Raw genomic sequence first — 24,612 nt, 5'->3', positions numbered from 1 at the left:
ATCCAGCCATCCTGATTCTTTTCCTCTTCCATAATAAACTGGTTTCTCTGGGTTCAACTTCCAGGACAAACTGCCTCTACCAGCTACTGGAAAGACAAACCACCAATCAGGGAAACGAAGCATGTGATGTAGTCAGAGCTACAACCACACATGTATCAACAAAAACATTCAAAACCACGTGAAGGTTGATTCCAGGTGTTCTTAGTTGTTCTAATAGCAGCTGTTGGACACCCCTGCATCAGTCCTCTGATCTCTCGCCCTACATTTTCCGTCCAATTCTGCCATGTAGTCTACAAATAACATCACAAATGCCCTGCAAAAGGTGAAAGTAGCAGATGCAGTAGTCGTACGTGTTATTGCTTCCTGATGATGGCCTTCCTGAGGCTACTCTGTGTGCCCCAGCCTCCTTACAGCAAACTGCTCTGCACATCTGGTTCATGTTCAGGCAAACAAATACCAGGTTAGTGATGCCATGAGCAGGTTCGAGCATGTGGGGCTGAAAACCACGACATCCACAACAGAACTGTCTGAATCAGCAGAGCAACTGAGATCTGGAGCATTAGGCGCTATTGTCAGGCGCTTGTGGGTCCAGTCAACCGAAACTCTCGTTATGTCGGTGGAAAACTACAAAACACGTGTGAAAGGCTGTTTTTTAGAAGCACATCTGAAGCTAAATATTGATCATTTTATGGTGTTTGTTTCCCATTGTTTTCATCACTACCGCAGCCTGACCACTAGTGTGTCTTGTTCATTTCTTTCTCAGATGCTGTCGGTGCTTTTTCAATTCAGAATGTAATGAGACTTTTGAGTAATTAATCAAATTAAACTTCCTGTCATGACGCAAGTGTTGGAGATCTTTAATTGCGAGCTAGGAAAAAAAAAAAGTTTTTATTGCTTGCTAGGGGTGGGCAAAAATATCAATATGGCAATATATCGCGATGTTTTGATGGCCAATTCGATATTTTTGTTTTATTTATTTATTGAATGTATTAATTCATTTATTTCCAGTACGATTTTATTGTATTATTAGGCTTAAATAATATTGTTATTGTTAATTTCATATTATATAAACAATATGACAAACAACTGCAAATATGTTGTAACTTTAGCTTGTATAGTTACAATAAAACGACATGGATAACTTGAATTACATTGTTTTGAATCAGTTTGTCCCATGAATTATCACAATAATTGGTTGGATTTTAAGTTTTAATTATTGCACAATGCCTTTTATAAATTTCAGCGAACTATGTTTAGCATTGTAATATATCACAAATTTTGGATATCGCAATATCGTATCGTGACTCAAGTATCGTGATGTGTATCGTATCGTGAGGTCTTTGGCAATGCGCGTTAACTTCAAACTACAAACATTATGTTCCTATTATCTGTATTTTGTTGCATTTGACTGACTAGACATCTCATTTTTCATGTAATACATTTATGTTTTATAAGTGAAAAATAAATATTCCTTAACTTTAAAGGCTTTAAGCATCAGGACCAATAAATCATTTGCTTAGATTAGATAAACAGAACCTACATATATCTTTTTTGCACACACCTGTAGCGGTCTTAGTGCTGCATGCAAATGTCCTGCAGGCAGATTTAGTGGACTCGTATCTATTCACCACAAAACTAACTGGGAAAGCCAAACGCTTCCTTGAAGTTGCATCAGTTGATTCTTTTTCTGCTCCACGATCACAAACTTAATGTATAATATAACCCCCGAGTCCCTGTGGCAGCTTTTTATTTTGTTATTGTCATTTTTTCAATCCAGTCTTGGAAACTTGTTCATTAAGGCGGACGGGCTAATTAAAATGATCGTTAGTCAAAGCGCCTCCCCATGGAATTATATTACACACACACACACAAACTATAATCAATCAGACCAATGATTCAATTTAAAAGCAATCAGCATTTGCTGGGTTTTCTCAAATCAATGCTAATTTGATGATAATTTTGACCCTGAATGTAGGCGTTCTTTATTTCTCGCTTCATAGCGCCCGCTGCCTCTGTGGACTTGTGGGAATGGGCGCCCGGAGGGTTGGGAAGGCTCAAAATCCCCGCTGTGGGGAGGAAATGGCTTAACATGTCTGTTTTGAAAGCGATACCGTCGGGCAAAAGTGCTCTTCGGCGGGCCAGATCGATATTTTATGGGATGCTTTTGGTATTTGTGAATTTCTATGGGAGGTGGAGAGGTTCTAAAAAAATCTGGTAGAGCTAACGACATTAAACCTTCAGACAACTCTAGTTTATTTCTGGCGCTCATGTTTGGAGAGCAATTACTTAATAGACTGAGACGGACTGATTACATTTCAGAACATTAGTATGCGTGACACTTTTAGCAATCACTCATTTGTTATAATGCCATTTTAACCAACTAACATTAGTTTAGCTATTTTGATAGGAGGCTCTTTTACTTGTCCCTACTGGGGTCGGATATAAACAAAAGTTCAACTCCAAGTGCTTAAATGAAAACTCAGTCCTGGCACCTGGTGACCAGCTGCTGCATGCTACAGATGTTTTATATCACGATCATCCAGGGATCATGGTATGAAGATGCGTATATAAAAGCGGCTTGCTGTCTTCACTCTCCAGCTGTGCATTTTTAGCGATCCCATGAGGTGGACAATATTCCCTCCTCAGGTTATGCTCTCAGAGCATTCAGTAGTCTGAAGACGTTTCTTTTTACTTTGATTGAAGTCCACAGTCGGCAGCGAGTCCCCAACGTATCTGGTCGCTCACTTCTTTTTTCTGTGATGCAGTGCTGACATAAAGAAACATTACCGTGGCTACAGGACGGGGACACCGGCCCGGCATCAGGAGGTGGAGACTCCTCCAGGTAGCAAAGGTATCTCTACCTCTCTGACCACCGTGGTACCAAACCTGGTCGTATCTTTTATCTAATGGCGCTTTTCCACTAGTACCTACTCAGTCCGACTCACCACGCCCCGTTTTTGCTCTTTTCCACTAGGGGTCGAGGTGGGTGGAGGCGTGCCGAGTAGATACTTTTTCTGTATCTATTCTGCCTGAGTCGGCCCTGGATCTGACGTCATCACACTACAGGTCACCGATTGGTCGGGGGGTTGGAGTCAGATGTCTAAGTCGGGAAGTCAATCAGCGAAAGAGCGTCTCGCGGCTTCTTAATTTTATTCGACCAGCAATGGCAGCGCAGAAGTCTGTTTGGTGATCCAACTCTGAGGTGCAGATGTTCATAAACCTGGTGGCTGAGGAGAGAATTAAAAAAGGGATCTAGACGGGCGATAAGGAACGACCAGATCCACCAGGATCTGTCACTTCATAGCTGCTCGCAGCTCCCAACGGACTTTTCAGCAGCGCCGAGACAAACAAACAAACAAAAAAAAAAAAAAGCAATGCCGCTTGAAGCTTCTCTCACTCTCATTTTTTAACTTGATATGGAACACAAGCCAGAGACCCAGCAGCACATGTATCATCTCCTCCAGGTTCTACATCTTTAGTGTTGTTGTCTTCTTCGTTTAGATCACACAATCAAATACGTCACAGCAGCTTCGCTCCGACCCGCCTACTACTTCTCATCTGGGTGTCTAAAAACAAACGAGGGAAAGGCGAGTGGAGTCGCGCTGAGTAGGTACTAGTGTAAAAGGGTCTTCAGCTTGCTTGTCATTTGGCCCTCGAACAACGGTTTCTGAACATCGATGTCTGAACACCTCACCACCCCCATGCCGAACGGATTTCGCACTCTTCGAGGCACCGCAGAGACCCAATGAACCAGGCTAAGTTAGCAGTTGAAGAACAACAACAAAAGAACTAGTCCAGCTAAAAGATCGGTCTTACCGTTGATGTTTCACAGTTACAAATCATATTCGGTCAAAAACTCCAGCCAACTCATCTCTCTGACCAGCGAAAACCATATCTGGTCTTTTGGATCTTCTCTGTTATCGGCTGGAAGGCTGGACATTTGTTGAACTTTGTTCTGAGGATAATCCAAGACAATCCCTGAAGTGATGTGGATTTCCGAAGGACTCGCTGGTTCAACGGGCTTTGAAGGTCCTACGGAGGTGTTGATCACCCCAAACCTGTAAGGGGTTCCTGAGATATGGCCTTGCACAAACAGCTCAGTGCATGAGCTAATATGAATGAAGCCTAAAAAAGTTGTGATTGAAAGAAATCAACACATTTATTGACATAAATATAAAACGTTTTATAGCTTCGTGCCTGAAGAGTCTCAAGGACACAGATTCTCCCTAAATGGGCCAAAATGGTCAATATGGGAAGTCCGTCTAAACCTATTGAACAATCGGAAACCTCAGGTGTTACATTTCTTCAAATACACCACATAGTTGTTGAGATACACATTGTTTATTTTGGTTGGGACATTTTTGAGCTGCAATTTCAAAAAAAGGGCTAAAAACGGGGAGTAACCTAAAGTAGTAGGTGTTGTGGAATTTATCAAACCAGTTCATAAGTCCGCTTTGTGGTTTTTTTATGAGGTTTTATTGAGCCGGCGGTGAGCACCTCTACACAGGCCAGAGGTCTGGTAGAAATGCTGACCTCGAGTGACGTTGTAATCAGATTTTTATACAAGAAGTTTCAGGAATACACAAATCAGGACGAGAGACAAAAAGTAATTTACAGTCGGATGTGAATCGGGCCAAATGTCATTATCAGACATTTGGCATGACTGACACAGACCTCCAAATCACCCCATGGGGTGCTCTCTTGATTCCTGTCTGTTTGAACCAACTTCCAGGTGTCGGGATCTGCCCGGGGGGTAGGAAGTTGAGTAGCAATTTGGAGCTTCCTCAAAAGGTCTTGAGTCCAGTTCAAAGCCCTGCAGGAGGTAGGACTGGGGCGACCTCCCCCTGCAGGGGGCCAAGCTGTCAAAATTCTTCATCAATTCACAATTTTTTTTTTTTTTTTTTTTCTTTTTGTTGAATTACAGTGGAGTAGTGATACATATTTTGCAAGTGAACCTTAAACATGTGATCAGAAGTCAAATAACAACAAGCCAACAAAACAAATTCAAATATCAAGTAACCAACGTGTCCTAACTGTTCTTTAAAGCAATCAAAAAACTAGTTGCGACAGTTGTATGTAACGTTTTAGCAATATCTTTCAAGTGATGCGTTATTTCTTGGACTGTGGCATTGCGGGTATAAATGTACAACATTCAGTTTTAATGACAGCACAAGTTCCCCCTTGAGAAGCTAATAAATCCATCATCCCTAAAGCAGTCATTTCTTGTGAGAGCATAGGCATGTCTTTTGCAGTGGTGTTGGCTAATCTTCAACTGCATGGGATAAATATCTTATCTGTTCCAAAGCTGCCATGACTCCGTAATTTGGAACGAGGGCACCAAAAAATCTTGTCCATGGTGTTTGTGTGTGTGTGTACAATTCTCTTCTAACAATGTGAACGATTCTCATGGCTGGTACCGCATGGCCCAGACCACATATTCCAGACCAACCGTTTGGAAGATATTCACAAGCCTTCACGCCACAAATCCAGTAAACATCCTTTGGTAGAGGTATGGAACAGCGATTAACCATTGTAGCAAGGTAGCTATAATAGTGGATTTTGGCTGGTTTTAGGCTTAACAAGCGGTTCTTCAGAAGGAGAGCATGTGGAGTCACAGTTTGGCCTGTGCTGCTCCTTTGCTCCCCTGCTCCCCTGCTCCCCTGCTCCCCTGCTCCTCTGCAGAGGTCCCAGGTGCTGGAGCTCAGCTACTTCTGGGCAGGAAGAAGAAGGAATCGGCTGGTTTTCGCTGCATGGTCGAGGAGTTGTGTTCTTGCAGTGGGATGCGTGGAACCAGGTTAGACGCCCCTCACACTTGACGGCGGTGTTGGTGGTGAGCAGGACGTGTTGAGGTTTAGACCAGCGAGGTTTCAGGGCGTTTTTCCGTCGGAACTCCCTGACACAGACCCAGTTGCCGGGTTGGAGGTTATGGCACGGTTTGTGACTAGGAGGAGACTGGACAGCTTTTACTTGTCTGTGGATTGACTGGACAGCAAAAGTTTAGAGTACAACAGAATGATATCATGGATTCATCCATGGCATGGAAGTCCATCTTCTTCATATATACAGAACTGAATTGCTTGGTATGGTCATAGGTCTACCCATAATCCTTTCATGAAGCGTGAGTTTTGTGCTTCCTAATGGGTGTTAACAGGTGTCAACATTGTCCATTTAAGTCCAGTTTAAAATTCTCTGCACATACAAAAACATTTTCATACATGAACATTTTCATACAAGAATAATTTCATATCCCTCACATAATGTCTATTTGCAGAGCTTCAAAAAAAATCACGGTGGGGGGAAGTGTTGATAATGTTTGCAATATTTTTATAGGATGCAAATCTTGGAGCTTATCAGTCTTTCAACACTATCTGACACATTCCCCCTTTTTCTCATCTGTGATTGCCAACTGTGATCAACTATTCACGTGTACAAGGATGTGGGTGCAACAATGCGGCCGTCGTTGCTGACCCACAAATTATTTACATTTTTACAACCATGGGAATGCTACAATCCGTTTTTTTCTTCACCTCAGTAGTCTTCTTGTAGGAGAGCTACATCATTAGGAGAAACCAGGTCGTTAGCGGGTATAGAAGGGCAAAGTTTTACATAGACAGGTAAGCCAAATTTGGCAGTTTCTTTTGCTGCATGGTCAGCTGAAGCATTGCCTAGTGAAAACAGGGTTGGACTGGGTGTGGGCTTCACATTTAACAAAGCAATAGATGAAGGTAGTTGACAGGCTTGTAACAGTTCACCAATCAATTAACCACATTTATCTCCGAGGATGAGATAAATGCTCGGTTCGCCCACAATATATAAAATCTATAAAATACAATATACACAACCAAAAGCATATCTGGAATCTGTATAGATTGTAACAGTTTTACCTTTTGATCAGTATATAGTTTCATCTACTTAGGTGGAGCTGGAGGAGGAGGGCGCTTTCAACAATTAAGAATTATCACAAATTGTATAACCTGCGTATGGTATTCCATTTTTATAAGCAGAGCCGTCAGTGAGGAAAACAGGAAAAGTCAGGACGAGTGTTAAAGACAGAGGTGTCAAAAGTATTCTCATTCATTACTCAGGTAGAAGTATAGATATTAGAGTTCAAAAATACTCCTGTAGAAGTTGAAGTATCAACTCAAAATTTATTTATTTTTATTTTTCTCAAGTAAAAGTATAAAGTACTGGTTTCAAAAGTACTTAAAGTATAAAAGTAAAAGTAATATAAGCGGGGAAAAACCATTAAGGCTAAAAGCCATTGAAAATGAATGCATCTTAGTATAATGCAAATATATTAAAGAACCATATATGTGCATTATTGAGCATTAACATGTGTTTCAGAGACCAGACACGTACAAACCAAATGTGTTTATACTTCTCATCCAACCACAACCAAATCCACTCTATCCGGATGGCACAATTTAACTGGATAGTTTTTTTTTTTTTTTTTTAAAAAGCCGAAATGAAATAGAGTAAGGCTGTTTTTAAAACGTAAGGAGTAAAAAGTAAAGATAATTGCGTGAAAATGTAAGGAGTAAAAGTAAAAACCGTCTGAAAAAAATAATTACTCCTGTGAAGCATACACAACCAAAAGTTCTACTTAAGTAAGGTAATGAGGTATTTGTACTTCGTTACTTGACACCTCTAGTTAGAGATTAGTTATACATGCATTCAGAGACGTTGTAGTAGGCCACAGACAGATTTCCATGCACTTACATGATGAAGTTACCATAGGCAGGATACGATTATGTAAATTGGGATGCTCTGATTTGGCTCACCCCAATGGGAGCCGATCATTGGCTGTTTCCTCTGCGCCTCCTCTCAGCGCTCAACCTGTGTAGGAAACACTTTTGAAAAAGACATTAGTATTTTCATACATTTCAGATTCTTTTTTTTGCGTTATCCAGGCCTACCCTTTGTGGAGGGCAATTAGCAAATATATATTTTGCATGTACCCTGGAGGGAATCCATCAATCTGATCTCGTGACAGACCACAATTCTCTTTTGCTGTCAAAATTGTTTTAGCATAAAGTTCCCTGGGATTATCAATTTTCCCTTTGAACTGTTAAGGCAATAAATACTGTGAAAAAAGGTCTGAGCTTGCTCTGGTGTGATTTTGGCAACAGCTGTGGGATTAAAAGGGAATTCTACAAGCATCAAGTACTTTGCGCATCAAGTACTTTACTTTTCAAATCATGTGGCAAAGTTAGTTTAACCGCTGTTTCCTCTAGCCATTTTGTTTATTAATTTAAAATCTCTTACCATTATTTGGCTCCAAATTTTGTAGGCAACAGATCTTGGATTTTTGTAAAATCCAGTCGTCATCAGAAGTGTCATCGTCATTTGATTCTTTAATCAGTTTCACCGGATAAAGGTTTTGATTTTATCATTTAACTGGTTCTCTAATTTCTTTTTCGTCTGCGTTGTGTTTTTAAATCCTTGTAGTAGAGCCATCAGCTTTTTATTTTGATCAGTAAGCGAAGCTATTTGAGATTCTGCATTACGGCGTCTACCTTCATCCCTCCAAAAATCTGAGGGAGTTTGAAGTGCTTTTTAGTTTTTTTAACAATATTTAATACTAACTGAGTAACAAACAAAACTAACAAATAAAACTATCGGTACCGTGATTACCATACATGTATTTAAAGAACTGAAAAACTTCACTTGACAGAGCATACAAATCATTCCTGTTGGTGCAAGAAGAGCAAGTCGATTCTTGCAGAAATGAAATATACCTCATTTTGGGAGAGCGTGTCATCCCGACTTATAAAATAAAACAGCTTCTCTACATACAGTATGTCTATTTCTCACAAATATATCAGTGTTCCAACACTTACGGACCCCACGTCCTGCATGCATAAGAATAGTCCCCCTGGACTATCTTTTTATTGGTACTCAGACCAACCATGGCGCCATTTCTCTCTTTAATGTTACCCGAGATATTAAACCTTTTTTTAGAAGAGCGAGTCAGATTCTTAAGGCAGGAGAAGCAGAACATTCTCACAACACAATCAAATTCAAGTGTTATGAAATTGCCAGCATTCCTAAAAAACATCTCTACAATAACCTTCCCAATAACACAAAATAATAATAAAATATAACCTTCACAACCACACAGCGGACTTACCTAAATTTCAAGATAACGTCAACTTTCTCTGGCACTCCAGTTCACAGACTTTCGACAACAGCCCAGAAACAATAATTTGGGATTTTGAAAAAATGGACCCCTTACCTCTGATTAAATTTAGATAGAAGTCGCTGGTTGTGTCGTTGGTCTGGAAAAAGGAGTTCCCATCGAAAGTCTATTGTTATCCGGGTCACGGCGCCAAATTGTTGTGGAATTTATCAAACCAGTTCATAAGTCCGCTTTGTGGTTTTTTTATGAGGTTTTATTGAGCCGGCGGTGAGCACCTCTACACAGGCCAGAGGTCTGGTAGAAATGCTGACCTCGAGTGACGTTGTAATCAGATTTTTATACAAGAAGTTTCAGGAATACACAAATCAGGACGAGAGACAAAAAGTAATTTACAGTCGGATGTGAATCGGGCCAAATGTCATTATCAGACATTTGGCATGACTGACACAGACCTCCAAATCACCCCATGGGGTGCTCTCTTGATTCCTGTCTGTTTGAACCAACTTCCAGGTGTCGGGATCTGCCCGGGGGGTAGGAAGTTGAGTAGCAATTTGGAGCTTCCTCAAAAGGTCTTGAGTCCAGTTCAAAGCCCTGCAGGAGGTAGGACTGGGGCGACCTCCCCCTGCAGGGGGCCAAGCTGTCAAAATTCTTCATCATAGGCAAGCGTCTCGTCGTTTAGAATAAATGCAAATCTGCATTAGCAGCTTATTCTAATAAGCAGTTGCTAAATGTGTTGCGGTGAAAATAAGCTCCTTTCCTCTGTTTTGAGTTTTCCACAAGAGCCCGGAGACAGAGATGGCCCCAGAAACCTTAAGAAAAAGCAGATTTGCTCCGTCTCAAAGACAGCTGACAAGCGAGCCACTCATCATTACAACATTTATCATATCTCACTGCCTAAACTGGAGTTAAGAGGCCCATCTGAGCTGACAACCACCACTTAAAGACTTCAAACATGCTCTTACTTTGAGCTTTCAACCCCGTCCAGAACCCCACTGGGAGTTTTCCATCAGTAACGTACAGTTTGGTGGGGCCGAAATAGCCTCCCGTGTGCCCAAGTATGCATCCTCCGAGCATTTACGGCTTTTATGAATTTACAACTGCTCCTATCACTTCTAAACCTCGTGATAACAGAGAGCGAACCTGCCATATGCCACTGGATACCAGTCGTAAATCTATTAGCTGGTGCTATGATTACCCCATCACGGTCCAGGCAGACGGCACAAACATCAGGTGGACGGCTGTCCGCCAGCTTCTCTTCTGCGGAGTTTGTATCTCTGCGAAGCGGCTGAGCTCAGGACGACAAGGCCAAGATTTAAAGCACCGTAAAGAAAAATCTGAAAAAGGGATTCACGAAAAATAAAAGCTCTTCTGGCAGCATCAGCCGATCGGCTTTGAACCTGATTTGATGGTATAAACTGTTTTGAAACTGCAGAGCCAGCTCAGTAAATCATCCCGCAGCTGCAAGACAACCTGACATAATGACGTCTGCATATTTTTGAAAAATCAACTTTTAAATCTAGTAATTTTTCAGACAAATTAACACTGTGCTGAGAGCCGTAAGGTGTACAGGAGCATCTCTGGTAATTATATGACACAGAGATGCTCCTGCGCCTCCAGCAAACCTGATCTCATCCCATAATCAGGTGAGTCAAAAGGAAAGAACGCGATATAAAGAAGCAGGACACTCTCACCTCGACTGATCAAAACAGTGACAGCTAAAGACAAACCACTATTGTTCAGGGACTCGTGTTTGCTCGGCGTTCGTCACCGACCACAATAAAACTCAGATATTTTGGCTTCTTCGTGGTACAAGCGATGCGTTGTTTGATTTGTAACAGGATGGTTTTTTTTGTTTTGTTTTGATCTTGAAGTGTGAACTGACGTGAGTCATCGCTAGCAAAACAACGTTACACATCTGGAATATTCGCGCCTAAACACAGTTCATTATCATAGTGCCAACAGTACACCTACTTAAATTTTTGTGAAGAAAAAGCAAGTCTAGATCAAAATATTGCAAGCATCGCCCCAGAAATGGGGTTTTACCGCCGCAGCCGCCGCTTTCCCACAGGTGGAGAGGAGCGGGAGGGAGGCCTTGCCAGCGTTTCCTACGGAGGGTTCGGGTCGGGGGGGATCATCTTCCGCCCAGCTGCTGATGCCCTGTTATCCCAGAGTCATTCATCACAGCTCGCTGAAAGTCAGATATGCGCTGCCCCCCCGAACCCCCACCTCCCAGCATTCATCACTTTCCCTTGTGGATCGCCACAATAGCTGATACCAGTCGTGAGCAGCGGCAGACACAAACACCCGCCCCATCGCCTGTGAAGCTGGTTTAAAAACTGCCAACATGTTCTTTTTGTGTCTTGTAGCTCCTAAATAACAATTGATTTGATCTATTTTTATCTATACTTGATACTTCTTCTGAGGCCTCTGCACATCGGCCACTATCCAAACCAGAAGACAACTGTTGCATACAATTACAAATATCGAGCGCTCAGTACTTTACGATAAATACCCGAAACATCAAATATAACAGAAACCAACATTGGGTTTTGCAAAAATGTTGGAGGGATTTTGTTTAAATGCCAGATAAATACTTCAAGAAAATCTAAACTTTATGGGCTGTTTTGTCGTATGTCCGTCTTCACAGGGCTACAAACAACGTAATCAAACTTTCACTTATTAGGTATCGTGAGTATCAAAATTCTCTGGTATCAATCAAATTGCTTCAGTACCTTCAAGTCTCAAAAACCTCCATGTCATGTGATCCAATACTGAGAAACCCTGGACCTTCTAACGTTCAACGCTCAATGAAGCAAACAATAACAACGTGGCCACAACGGTTTTACATCAACTTTGAGACAAATTCGTCTCCGCTGACAGAGTTGCGTTTCATAAAGGTGATGGATGTCCAGAACCTCTTCAATATTGGCAGGCTGATTGGTCTCTCTCCAAAACCACAAAAGATGTCTTAACGAAACACGAGTTGTGGTATGTGGAACCGCCTACGTCTGACGGGTTTATGGGAAAACCTGGTCCCGGATTTTTAGGGAGGAGCAGTTGATTCAAAACTTTTGCAAAGTCACGCAATGCAATAAATTTAGTTTTTCCTTCCATGTTATGCCCCAAAAGACTGCATGTGGCTCTCTCGAGTACGTCACATGACCTGTACATCCAAAAAGCAACAAAGAAACAAAAAAAAAACACCTAAAAACTGTTTTATACCTCAGAAAGACTTCACAGGATAAAACCTGCAGACGGTTCATGGTTCTGGTTTGTAGCAAACAGCAACAATAAATGTTGCTACAGCACAAGCCAAAACCAACTCACGGCGGCCTCCCTGCTAGCACACAAACAGAGCCAATATTTTGACAGGAGCTTATAGGAGCCTTCCTCAGTCAGGAGTGTGACGGTATTTTCCCATGATTCCTGCAAGCGCTCGCCCTCAAACGCCCTATTCCTCGAGCAATATCCTCGAGGAGGCCGAGGTCATCCCTGGCCTGACCAGGGACGCACCGCCGAGCTCTGACGGATGCTGACGTTAAGTGAGGATGAAGTCACAGAAGGGGCAGCTGCGGCGCACATATTGACAGATGCTAACTTCGTGTCGTTATTGATCAGGTGATTTAACTGATTGATGGAGCCATTGTTGAGAGAACAGAAGCAAAGCGGAGGAGCTCCGGAGCACTATCTCTCAAAAGCACTGCGAGGAGGGAGCTTTCTCGGCACATTAGATTAAAAATTAAACCGTAACACTAAAGGTGAGGCGCAGAATTTCATTTTCAGATTTCATAAAGGACAAAATATTCAGGAGGAATCAGATTAAGCTGAAAGATAGCAATCGAATCTGGTCAACGATTTGATGAAGTGTCTTCTGTTGCAAAGGCCTGACCTTTACGCTTGTATTTTTTGTTTTTGGGCATCACTTTACTCCTCAGAAACTGGAGCACATGATCAGCAGAACGTAGGTCAGGTAACTGAATTGGCAAGACAAGAACATTCCACAATTTAGCCATAAAAACCTTCTCGCTTGCCCTCTGTGTGTATTTAAAACCATCACTCTGGTACTTTGTCCAAAGACGAGAGGACTCAACAAGTTATACACTGTTCACCAAATATGGACAGACATAGCTGCAATGTAAGGCTGGAGCTCAGCTGTCATACTCTCTCTTTTAATCCAGAGTGGGCAGCATAAACTACAACTAACCATCACAAAATTAACTGTACAGAGCCAACATTCGTCTCATTATTAGAAGTACATTCGTAGGATGTCTGGTCTGAATGGCTCTCTTGAGCTCACTGTGCAGCATCTCAGTGTGTTTAAGGTCTGAACTCTGACTAGACCACTCCAAAAGGTGAATTTTTCATTTTCCAAAGTCGTTCTGTGGTGGATTTACTTCCATGTGTAGCTTTATAGAGGGAATGCGCATGACGTCACAGATGCAACTTCACAGCGGGTTACGCCCACTGAGTGGCAGAAAGACTGAGTGGCAGCGTAAACTTTCAGTTTGAGCAACTCGAAAACATCTAAAATGGGAAAGAGCTGTTGTGCGATCAACTGTACTCATAAATCGGAATTATTGTTTTACAGATTGCCGAAAAATAAGCTTAAGAGAAGCAAATGGATCGCTGCAATTCGCAGAAACAACTGGATTCCAGGCACCGAAATGTGGATTTGTGGTTCCCATTTTGTATCAGGTAATGTTGGATTTTTGGGTAGTTAACGTTAAACGGTCAAATCATAAAGTTCGGTGTCCTCATCACTTTAATTTCGCTAACAAATCCTGCCTTGAAGTCGGACCAAGCGCCAAGACTTTTGTATGCCTTCAAGCTTTGCTTCGTGTATTTCCCCGGCGTAGAAATGAAGTACGTATAAATATCAGGAAACTGGATTCGTGGCCAAATATTAATGTCCATGGACCACTGGTTCTTCAGGTAACTGTACAGGTCACTGTCAAGTCCAACTGCCTTTAATTTAAGTGGATAATCGGCTGTTATCCTGTCTTCTCCACTAGTTGCAGACATTTTTGCTGATGTTTTGCCACTCAGTGTGAGTAGGTGGCGTGGTCCAGTGGGGAAGTGACGTCAATGCAGACCCTCTATTGTCCTTGTGTATCACCCAGCTTTGACTGAGCTTCAGCTGGTGGACAGGATGTTGGAAATCCTTTTCCCTTCATGATGGCCATTGGTCCAGGCCCTGAGGCAGCGAAGCAACCCCTAAATCATGATATTCCTTGCTCCATACTCCAGATGATGATTTAATGCTAGTAATGTGTGCCTTTTATGTAACTTACATAGTTCTAAGTTTTCTTCCCAAACAAGTCAACGTTTGCTTCGTCAGTCCACGAGACCTTTTCCGAGCAGCAGCAGCAGCAGACTGCCAATGTGCTCTTTGGCAAACTTTAGGGGGGCAACAGTTTGTTTTGGAGAGCAGCCTGACACTCTCGTATGGTAGACTCGTGAACAGAGACGTTTCCAGCTCCAGTGATGCTTTCAGAATTGTTATTTATGACTTTACTTCATTTAGGTGCTTAAGTTGAGTGTTTGGAGTCACTTTGGCGGGACGACCACCTCCAGGAAGAGTAATTGACTGTTTTCATTTATACACAGTTTGTCTAACTGTGGAGTGACACACTTTGAGATGACACTGCATTCCTTTCCAGTCTTTTGCAGATCAGCTATTCAGTCGTAAGTCCTCAGAGATCTCTTTTTTTGTGAAACGTGGTTCACATCAGCAGATGCTTCTTGTGAACAGCAAAGTTAGACCGGTTTTACATTCTTTGTCTTTTTTCGATCAAACTAACTCTAATCCACACTGGGGGTGGGCAAAAATATCTATTTGGCAATATATCGCGATACTTTGCCGGCTGATTTAATATCAATATTCAAAATTAGAATATCAATTTTTTTTCTTCAAATAATAAATCCTGTTTCAAACGGTTTGTAAATCCAGTACGACTTTATTGTATAAAAGGGCTTAAATAATATTGTTAGTTAATTTCATATAATGTAAATAATATGAAAAACATATGCAAATATGTAACTTTAGCTTGTATAGTTCCAAAAAAACAGCATGGATCATTTCATTACATTGTTTTGACTCAGTTTGTCCCATAAATTATCACCATAATCTGATGTAGATGCAGCTCAGATTTTAAGATGCATAATGCCTTTTACAGTTTTTAGCGAACTATGTATAACATCGCAATATATGAAATTTGGATATCGCAATATCGTATCGTGACTCAAGTATCGTGATGTGTATCGTATCGTGACGTCCTTGGCAATACCCCTAATCCCCTAATACCCCTAATCCACACCTCCAAACTTTTCATTCAAGCCTCTACGCTCTGCTTGGTCCCAGCGGTATGTTCTCTATGACCTTTGCCCCCTGTACTGGGACTCCAGGGTATAACTAGTTTGATCAGGCTTCTCTTGCGCAATCTACTGGCTCTAATTTTCTTTCGTTGACGGTATGAATGAGTTCACTTACGTTTTTCAGCAGCACTCAACATCTCATGTGCATGTTCAAAAAAAAGATACAATAAATTACAATCACTTGTTTTGATCGTAGAACATTGTATCCATCTGTGTTTGTGGGATAGATGAAGAGCAGATCATATTTTACGGCAACTCAATGCAGAAAACTCATAAACTACGAGGGGTTCGCATACTTTTCCACGCCTCTGTGACCACGGGACTCCGAGAGGACGAGCGAGGAGCAGATCGTACCGGTCATACAGGGTCCTGCTCTGGTGAGACGTTGAAAAGGACGTGGACGTAGCACCTGCCGAGACCACCCAGTATCTGAGACACTCTCTCCAGCCAACAAACCCAACTGCCTGGAGCAGAGAAACAGCCAAGATCTGTAACTCCACAGGATACAAATCCAGCCATGCGTGCACAGCAGATGACTGATAGTGGCTTAATTCACGTCTCTTAAATTACACTGTGAAAGCGCATCATCGTGTTGTTCAAACTCTCTGAGCAACACCACAACGGCGCATGCGAACACAGCAGGAGTCTCATCTAAAACTCCAGGAACTTATTCAGTCTACAAAAGTGAATAAACAAGTACATATGACATTAATCGAACTAATCGAGGCTCACTGTATTTATTTGTAAATAAAACCACATGAACATCTGGATTTTTGCAGGAAGGTGGAGATAATTGCAAGTAGGGCTGGGGATAGATTCAAATGTCAAGTATCGATTTGATTCTGACTCTTAAGATTCAGAATCGATTATCAAGATTTGATTCGATTTGATTCCTATATCAATTTGAGTTAGCGTTATTAAAACTGTTTTGTGAGCTGTTGCATGAGATTCAACAGCAAGTATTGCAGCTAATTATGCTGTAAGGGCCAATCACCTCCCAGAATGCTGATAAAACTGCTTTCAGAAACATCTGAGGTTTTATTTTTTCCCGCATTTCATTTGAATTGTTTCCCTTTTCGGTCTATTTCGGTTTTTAATTTTTTGAGAATTTGGTTTTTAGCATTTTATGCAAATGTAACCCCAAGACAGTTTATAAAGTAATTAAATATAGACAATTTATGCAATTATAACTGAAAACTTTAATGTTTTCATGCCTTTAACCATAATTAAAAGGCAAAAACATGGCAGTAGCTATTCTCGTGTCCAAAAAAAATTCCTTTTTTGGGCATAAACAAAAGAATACCAAAAGTTGTAATGTAATGATGAAAAAGAAATTGATCTTTAGACATACAAATCGATGTTTAGGAATTAATATAAGAATCGTTTTAGAATCGGAAAATCGATGTTTTCAACACAGGCCTATTTGCAAGACTAATGTTCCTGCCCCGTCACCTTTGCCTTTTTATTTTTTTTCACAGTTAAGAATAACGACCAACGTTGGCCAATGACCCCAACCCTTCCCAGCACTCACCACATTGTAGCAGGACTTCTTGTCCGATCCGGTGAAGTGATACGGCTCCACCGTGTTGCACCCATGCATGAACCTCTTGAACATGTCGTTGATGTTTTTCAGGGACATGGCGCAGACGGCCGAGTTGGGGGTCGGCTCCGGGGAATCGGGCTTCCCTCTGGCGAAGGCGGCGAACAGCACGTCGTCGCCCTCTTTCAGGTTCGCCTGCTTCAGAAGCTCTGCGTCATTGCCCACCTTGGTGACGTGAGCCGCCTGGACGATGTTGAACACCTTCACCTCTTCGGTGGAGCGTCTGCGTCTCTTGTTGGTGCTGATGCACTCCAGGGGCATTTCCACGTAGCGGCGGATCACCGAGTCTGACGAACACATGCGGACTATGCGGGTGTGGTAGGCCTGGGAGTCCTTGCTCACCCTCTGCACCGTGAGGAAGTAGGCGTAAGGTCCGCTGTGGAAGGTGTAGACGTAGCGCAGATAGTAGTTCCCTCGTAGGGACGGGATCAGGTCCATGTGCGAGGAGTTCGAGAAGAAAGTGAAGCCGTTTTGGCTCGTTTTCATCTTCCGTAGGGAGATGGTGTGGGGATGAGTCCCGTTGGCGGAAATGTTCCCGGCACCGGGGATCTCAGAGTTTCCAACGAAGAACTTGATGACGTTACTCTCTACGTTGAGCACCTGGGACCCCGACGGGCTCACCACGACATCGGGATCGCTGGGATGACCCCTCCCCGGCTCCACCTTGCCAGCAAAACAGTAGACGTGCTCATCGACGGTTTTCAGGGTGACGCCGTCGTCGTCCAGGACGTGGCGGCGGCACACGCCGTTGTCCGCCGACCCGCAGCTGTACAACCCTCTGTCGTACATCTTCTCCACCACCAAGGCCATGTTGCGGTTGTCAATGGTTCCGCTGGTCTCCGTCCGGCTACGTCCGCAGGTCTGGTTGGCGAACAGCGGCCCCGTGCGGTACTCCGACAGCTTGGTGAGGTTCGGCGCCAGGGCGTAGATCCGGTTCACCGCACCCACGTAGATGACCCCGTCCAGTGTCACCATGTTCTGGATCGGGAAGTCGGCCGTGAAGGTCGGGAGCTCGTATGTGACAGTGAGGTTGAGCTTGGTCGTCTCCGAGGACTTGTCGCAGCGGGCCCTGGCGCCGTGGCAGAGGCCCATCAGCAACGCGATGGCGTGGAGTGAAGAGATACCCATCCTGTTCCTGGGAGGGGAAAAAGAACAAACAGAACAAAAGCATTTATCAGGGATATCTATGAATAGTTGGCCTTGATTGTCTGAAGTGTGGTTTTTGTGACAAACGCTGCAAAAAAGTGCCGCTCGGAGAACAATGAGGAGAAACAAGTGGGACACTGAAGTCCCTTCTCGGACTCATAAATAGAAGTGTGTCAGGGAGCAAAAACCCAGGTTTACTCACCCCCCCGAGTGACTGGGGGCTTCTTAATATCAGTCATGATGCTGCCGTCTGCATGTGACTCCGGACAAAGCAGCTACGAGAAACTTGGGTGAGCACCTCGGCGGTGCGCAGCTGCTCGGTTCCCAAGTGACCACAATGCAATGCAGTGAATCACCCAGAGGAGCCCGCGCTGCACGGCAAGGCAACCGGGGTGGAGGGGGGCTAAGTTTAGAAAGCAAGTGCCCCAAGGGAGGGGAGATAAACTCAATTAAAACAAATAGAGGCGGTGGAGTGAAGGGAGGGGGGGGGGTCGTTGAGCGAAATGATAAATAACCCCACCGACTAAATGGTAATCCACTGGGAGATGCTTTTAAGTGAAGAGAGCAAAGCACAACAAAGGCGAGCCACAACAGAGAATTTGCACAAAGTGCGTGTGCATGCTGCCCGTGTGGATGTGGTTCGACCCAATGCCCAGATGCAAAACCGAGGCAGGGGCAATAACATCCAGCACAGTAGGTCTGGCTTTCATATTCAAGCCCACAGCTATGCACGCTTTCACCGGGACTCCCTGCGGACGCCGTCTGACTGATTTACGTGCGACGTACCGCTCTCAGCGGCTCACAAATACCACGTCTGAGGGACGCAACTGACAAAATACATAAATAGATTTATAAAACCAACCCAAGGAGCAAACAGGAGCTTGAACTGACACTTAACCCCTTAATAAGTAAGTTAATTTTCTTCAGATGATGACATGAAATTACATATTTCATTTAAAAATGAGTGTATCTCAGCAAGTGCAAGGTATTTCTACCTCATACTGCTGCACCTTTCAATTAAAAAAAATTTATATATGTTAATGAGAGTTGTCATTTGCCTATTGCCTATTTACTGTACAGTGAGCGAAAATAACACAAGAGTCAAATTCCATGTCTTTTTTGACCTGACTTGGGCAAATAAACATGATTCTGATTCTGATTTCAAGCTGATAGTGCAGGATGAAGGTGGAAAACCGCAAAAATAGAAAACATTGTCTTAATCTCACGTTTAGAGTGAATTTAATAAGATATTTAATAAGAGTTTACACAAGCAAAGCAGAAAAGCAGCTCCTGACCTGACATGTGGGAACACCTGGAACAACACTGCAGGAGGATGATCTTTGCTTCAAATAAAAAAAGGAGAGGAAAAACGATGTATTTCAGGGTCTGAAGTCACAGATGAGGTTCTTATTATTGAGTAAGACGCGGGATTGGAGAGGTTTTACTGTGATAAAGGGCATTCTTAGGAAACGACTTGAAAACTTGTTTTGTCCAAAAAATGACAAACACCTGGCATGATTTTTCTTTTTTCTGTTTGTTTGCTTTTTCTTTTCTTATCCAGAAGACAAAAGGCGAGAGGAACACGCTGAAAATGCTTTCTGCTGGAGAGGAAAGTGACTCATGGCGAAAGGTCTCAGAAAACACCAAACACCATATGGGAAGTTGGTAGCAGCTTGTTGCGGGTGCGTAAAAAAAAACAACTAAAAATTCAAAACAGGCTGTGATATCTAAAGAGGAGGAGGGAGGTCTGGGGTTAATAAATGATAAAAATGCAGTTGTTTTTAAGAAGAACAGAAAGAGAAATGAAGATGGACTCACCTGCTGTTCGTCCTCCGGGACTCAAATCATATTTCTGTTTTGTCCCTGAAGAATGAGGCTCCTTGACTTTCTCATAAAGTCCAGAAATATCACCAGGAATGTTTCAACTCTTCTGCGCGGGGAAAATAAAACAGTGTTGCGAGTTTCTCCGTGTCCCTCCTTCACCTTCTCTCTCTGGGTGTGTTTTCTTGTTAGAAATAGTTGCAGATAATAACCCGCGGCGCTCCTGCTGCAGCGCGTGCGGATCAACTGTGGCCGTTGCCAGCGGAGACGCGCCGCCGCGCTGCGGGGGCGCGCCTGGCCCCGCCCCCTCCCTGCGCGGCTCTGCGCGGCCCCGCGGCCCCGCGGACACGGGTCCGAGTCCTGGGGGTCCTGGAGACTCCAGTAGTAGTAATAATCAGTAGTTTGGGACACTTGTATTATAGAATGGAACAGAATTCCTTATCATCACAGCTGAAATTCTGTGTTACTTCCCAGTAGCGGGCCCTACATACAACATAAATACAACAGTCAGCAGAGGTGTCAAAAGTATTCACATTCATTACTCAGGTAGAAGTATAGATACTAGAGTTTAAAAATACTCCTGTAGAAGTTGAAGTATCAACTCAACTTTTTACTTAAGTAAAAGTATAAAAGTACTGGTTTCAAAACTACTTAAAGTATAAAAGTAAAAGTAATGTAAGGGGGAAAAAGCCATTAAGGACAAAAGCCATTGAAAATGAATGTATCTTAGTATAATGTAAATATATTAAAGAACCATATGTGTACTATTGAGCATTAACATGTGTTTCAGAGAGCAGGAGATATGATGACTAGTTGCCTATAAGTATTGTAATGGTGCAAAAAGTCAAACTTCAGAGGCATGTTATCATTTATCCTAACATTTATTGGAATGTACATCCAAGTTTAGTTGCAGGAATCTGAGGGAGCGGATGTAAGAACAAAACTGGACAAGAACATCTGAAACAACCACAACCAAATTCACTCTATCCGGATGGAGCAATTTAACTGGATAGTTTTTTTTAAAGGCCGAAATGAAATAGAGTAACGAGGCTGTTTTTAAAACGTAAGGAGTAAAAACTACAGATAATTGCGTGAAAATGTAAGGAGTAAAAGTAAAAAGTCGTCTGAAAAATAATTACTTCAGTGAAGTATAACCAAACTTTCTACTTAAGTAAGGTAACAAAGTATTTGTACTTCGTTACCACCTCTGACAGTCAGCAAAAATCAATCAACTCAACTCTACACAGTTTAAAAACAAGTATGAATATAAAAATAGAATAATAAATAATCTGTTAATTAAAAGAGTCTATATCGCAGTGCATTTGTAAATGTGTATAGTGTAAGCATATAGCGCTGCATTTTCAACTTTTTTATGTTCCTGCAATAGTGATTTCTATGCCACCCCCAATATATTTCAGGCTCCATCCTGGCCACCCCACTGAAAATGTTCTGGCTCCGCCACTGCCTGGGCTCCTCCAGGAGGGGCCCGGGGCCCCAGGTACTGATGGGGGGGTCTCCAACCAGACCTCCGACCCCGAGCCCGTTTACTCCAGAAACCCCCTTTTTTAAATGTCTTTAATCAATTTAATACTTCAAAGGGTCATAAATCCTTCCCATGTAACTTCAGTCATGTGCAAAAGCTTTCTGTTAACCCTCACAAACCATTTAATGCTTTTTTTTCTCTCTTTAAAACCACAAAAGTAAATGAATTAAGTCCTGTGGGCAATACTAAGTACCCCCTTGCTGGATTTGAGAGGGGTGAGCTATAGAGGGAATGTGCATGATGTCACAGATGCGACTGAGTGGCAGCGTAAACTGTCAGTTTGAGCAACTGGAAAACATCTAAAATGGGAAAGAGCTGTTGTGCCATCGCCTGTACTCTAAGCCTGTACTAAAGATTTTAGCAAGAAATCGGAGTTATCGTTTTACAGACTGCCGAAAAATAAGCGTAAGAAAGACAAATGGGTCGCTGCAATTCACAGAAACAACTGGATTCCAGGCACCGAAACGTGGATTTGTGGTTCCCATTTTGTATCAGGTAATGTTGGATTTTTGGGTATCTAACGTTAAACGGTCAAATCATAAAGTTCTGTGTCCTCATCACTTTAATTTCTACAACAAATCCTGCCTTAAAGTAGGACCAAGCGTCAAGAATTTTGTATGCCTACAAGCTTTGCTCTGTGTATTTCCCCGGTGTAGAAATTAAGTACATATAAATATCAGGAAACTGGATTCGTGGCCAAATATTAATGTCCATGGACCACTGGTTCTTCAGGTAACTGTACGGGTCACTGTCAAGTCCAACTGCCTTTAATTTAAGCCGATAATCGGCTGTTATCCCGTCTTCTCCACTAGTTGCAGCTGTTTTTGCTGATGTTTTGCCACTCAGTGCAAGTAAGGGGGCTGGTCCAGTGGGGAAGTGACGTCAATGCAGACCCTCTATAGCCAGATCTTAAAACTTATTATCGGTAGGTGTCCAGTAGTGAGGTGCCGATCAATACTTCCGATACCAGATCTGTCTGCTCTAAAATCGATTCTCAAATGAAAATATCAATATCATTAACAGGAATACGGTGGGAGGTAACTAAACTATTCAGATTTTGTATTCTTATTTATATTATTATTCTTTTATTTATTTTAATAGTTTTATTTATGTCTTTAATCAATTTAATACTTCACAAATCCTTGCAATTTAACTTCAGTCATGTGCAAAAGCTTTCTGATAACCCTCACAAACCCTTTTATGCTTTTTTTCCCCCTTATAAACCGCAAAAGTAAATAAATTAAGTCCTGTGGGCAATACTAAGTACCCCCTTGCTGGATTTGAGAGGGGTGAGTCACAGACAGACCTTAAAACTGATTATCGGTAAGTGCCCAGTATCAATACTGAAATATGGATACTTCCGATACCAGATCTGTATGCCCTAAAATTGATTTTCAAATGAAAATATCGATACTTTTGATACTACAGTCATTTGTGGTGATTTATATCATTAACAGGAATACAGTGGAAAGTAGATAAAACATTCAGATTTAGTTTAAATGACTTGCTGATGGTAGGAATGACTTTTTTTATTTTCATTTTTATAATAGTTATCATTTTTGTTTATTATTCTCTTATTTATTTAAATGGTTTCATTATTTTACTCAGGATCTTTTGTTAGTGATGGAAACAGCTTTTTCAAACTCTGGTTTTTATGTTGTTGCTCGGCTGTATTGTGAATGAGGTTGCTACCTCAGTTTACTTCTGACTTTAAAGCAGCACAACGTAACTTTCAGCTTTTCTGAGTTTGGCGGCATCTTTTGGACAAAAGCGGTAGTGCTTTACCAGAAAGAACACTACGTTTCCCATGAGCACCAGCGCGTATTGCCGGAAAACCCCTGTCCCGTCGCTGCATTTGTTTTGATGAGAGGAGACGGGATGCTTTTCTGTTTCACCAAGTGAACAGACGGAACGCAAAAAAAGAGATGTTAAACTGCTGGAAAGGAACTGGAATTTACCGGGATACCTTAAACAAGGAAGCCAGGGAGCGGTATATGGAGAAAATAATGATTATTAACGGTCTGGATCCATATGAAATCCCTACTAAAGAATGGAGCTCCTCGTCGGAGCGCCACTCTTTAGAAGGATTTACTGCCGCAGTTTTGCACAACCCACGTCTTAGGCTACCTTGTTTAGGAGTGTTTGGCAGCTGCTTTGGTAAATGTTTGACTCGCCATGTGTTTCAATAAATTAGTATAATAGTACAACATACAGTACATGTTTTGTATTACTCTTACTTTTCTTTTCTTTTTTTTTGACTGCTTTGAAGAGGCTACGAGGCGTGAGCAATATTTTTTTTTCCTCGTGAGATTATTTTTTTCCACTGCAGCTACAAATCAAATAGTTAATATTTTTTCCTCAACAAAATTAATCGCACCGCAGAGAGCTGGCCAGCAACTGCGTTTAGCTGGAGAAGTGGGGAATAAAACCCGTTTGAATGATCCGACCCCGGTCTGTGAGTGTTTGTTTGTGGTTTAATAAACCCGTGTTTTGATCCGACGCCCGTCTGTGTGCGTGTTTGTTTGTTTACTGAGGAACGTTATGTTTGGTCGGACTCATTACAGCCGCGATCCAACCGAGCCGACGACTCTTTTACTCTTTTAATTTGTTATCTCAGATAATTGGCCGGCCTCCGTGGTTCTGCCTCCGAGCAGGAAAGCGGTGAAAAGTTAAACCATTAGCGATCTTTTCCCCACGTCTGTTGTGTGTGGAGCTGCTGCAGCCACAACGCAGCAACGGGTTACCAGCTTCTGCTGAGCTCTGCGCTTCAAGCCCCGCCCATTTTCGTCTCGACTACGAATCGGGAAGGAGGGGGAAGTGACGTATGCCGTAAAGCAGTCAAAGCCGTAAAAATGTGTAGTTTTTTAGTGTGGCAGGGTTCCTACCATGCTCCTCAAAGTTACATAGTGCCAGTGAAGGTGATACAGACCCCTCAGACCATGACAGAGGTTCATTAAACCTGTTGGAAGTTGATGTACCATCACAATG

At 42.4% G+C, this 24,612-nt stretch overlaps 1 protein-coding gene across 3 annotated transcripts in view; it reads right to left on the bottom strand.

The window, feature by feature from the left end:
- Positions 1 to 20,313, bottom strand: part of met (MET proto-oncogene, receptor tyrosine kinase) — a 126,231-nt gene extending 105,918 nt beyond the window's left edge. For 2 of the 3 annotated variants that reach the window (XM_061720920.1, XM_061720922.1), the window contains exons 1-2: positions 20,079 to 20,313; positions 17,046 to 18,249 (exon numbers count right to left, since the gene is read on the bottom strand). In XM_061720920.1, the coding sequence (XP_061576904.1) occupies positions 17,046 to 18,242 (1,197 nt within the window). In that variant the 5' untranslated portion in view covers positions 18,243 to 18,249; positions 20,079 to 20,313. Of the gene's footprint in view, positions 1 to 17,045; positions 18,250 to 19,555; positions 19,589 to 20,078 lie in introns of those variants that run through there. The other variant, XM_061720921.1, reaches the window with a different exon arrangement.
- Positions 20,314 to 24,612: the final 4,299 nt, after the last annotated feature.

This window comes from Cololabis saira, chromosome 5 (assembly GCF_033807715.1).
Source record: "Cololabis saira isolate AMF1-May2022 chromosome 5, fColSai1.1, whole genome shotgun sequence".
In the NCBI taxonomy this organism is placed as follows: Eukaryota; Metazoa; Chordata; class Actinopteri; order Beloniformes; family Belonidae; genus Cololabis; species Cololabis saira.
Note: the sequence above shows the minus strand (reverse complement) of the source record. Positions and strands in the feature narration are given on the sequence as shown.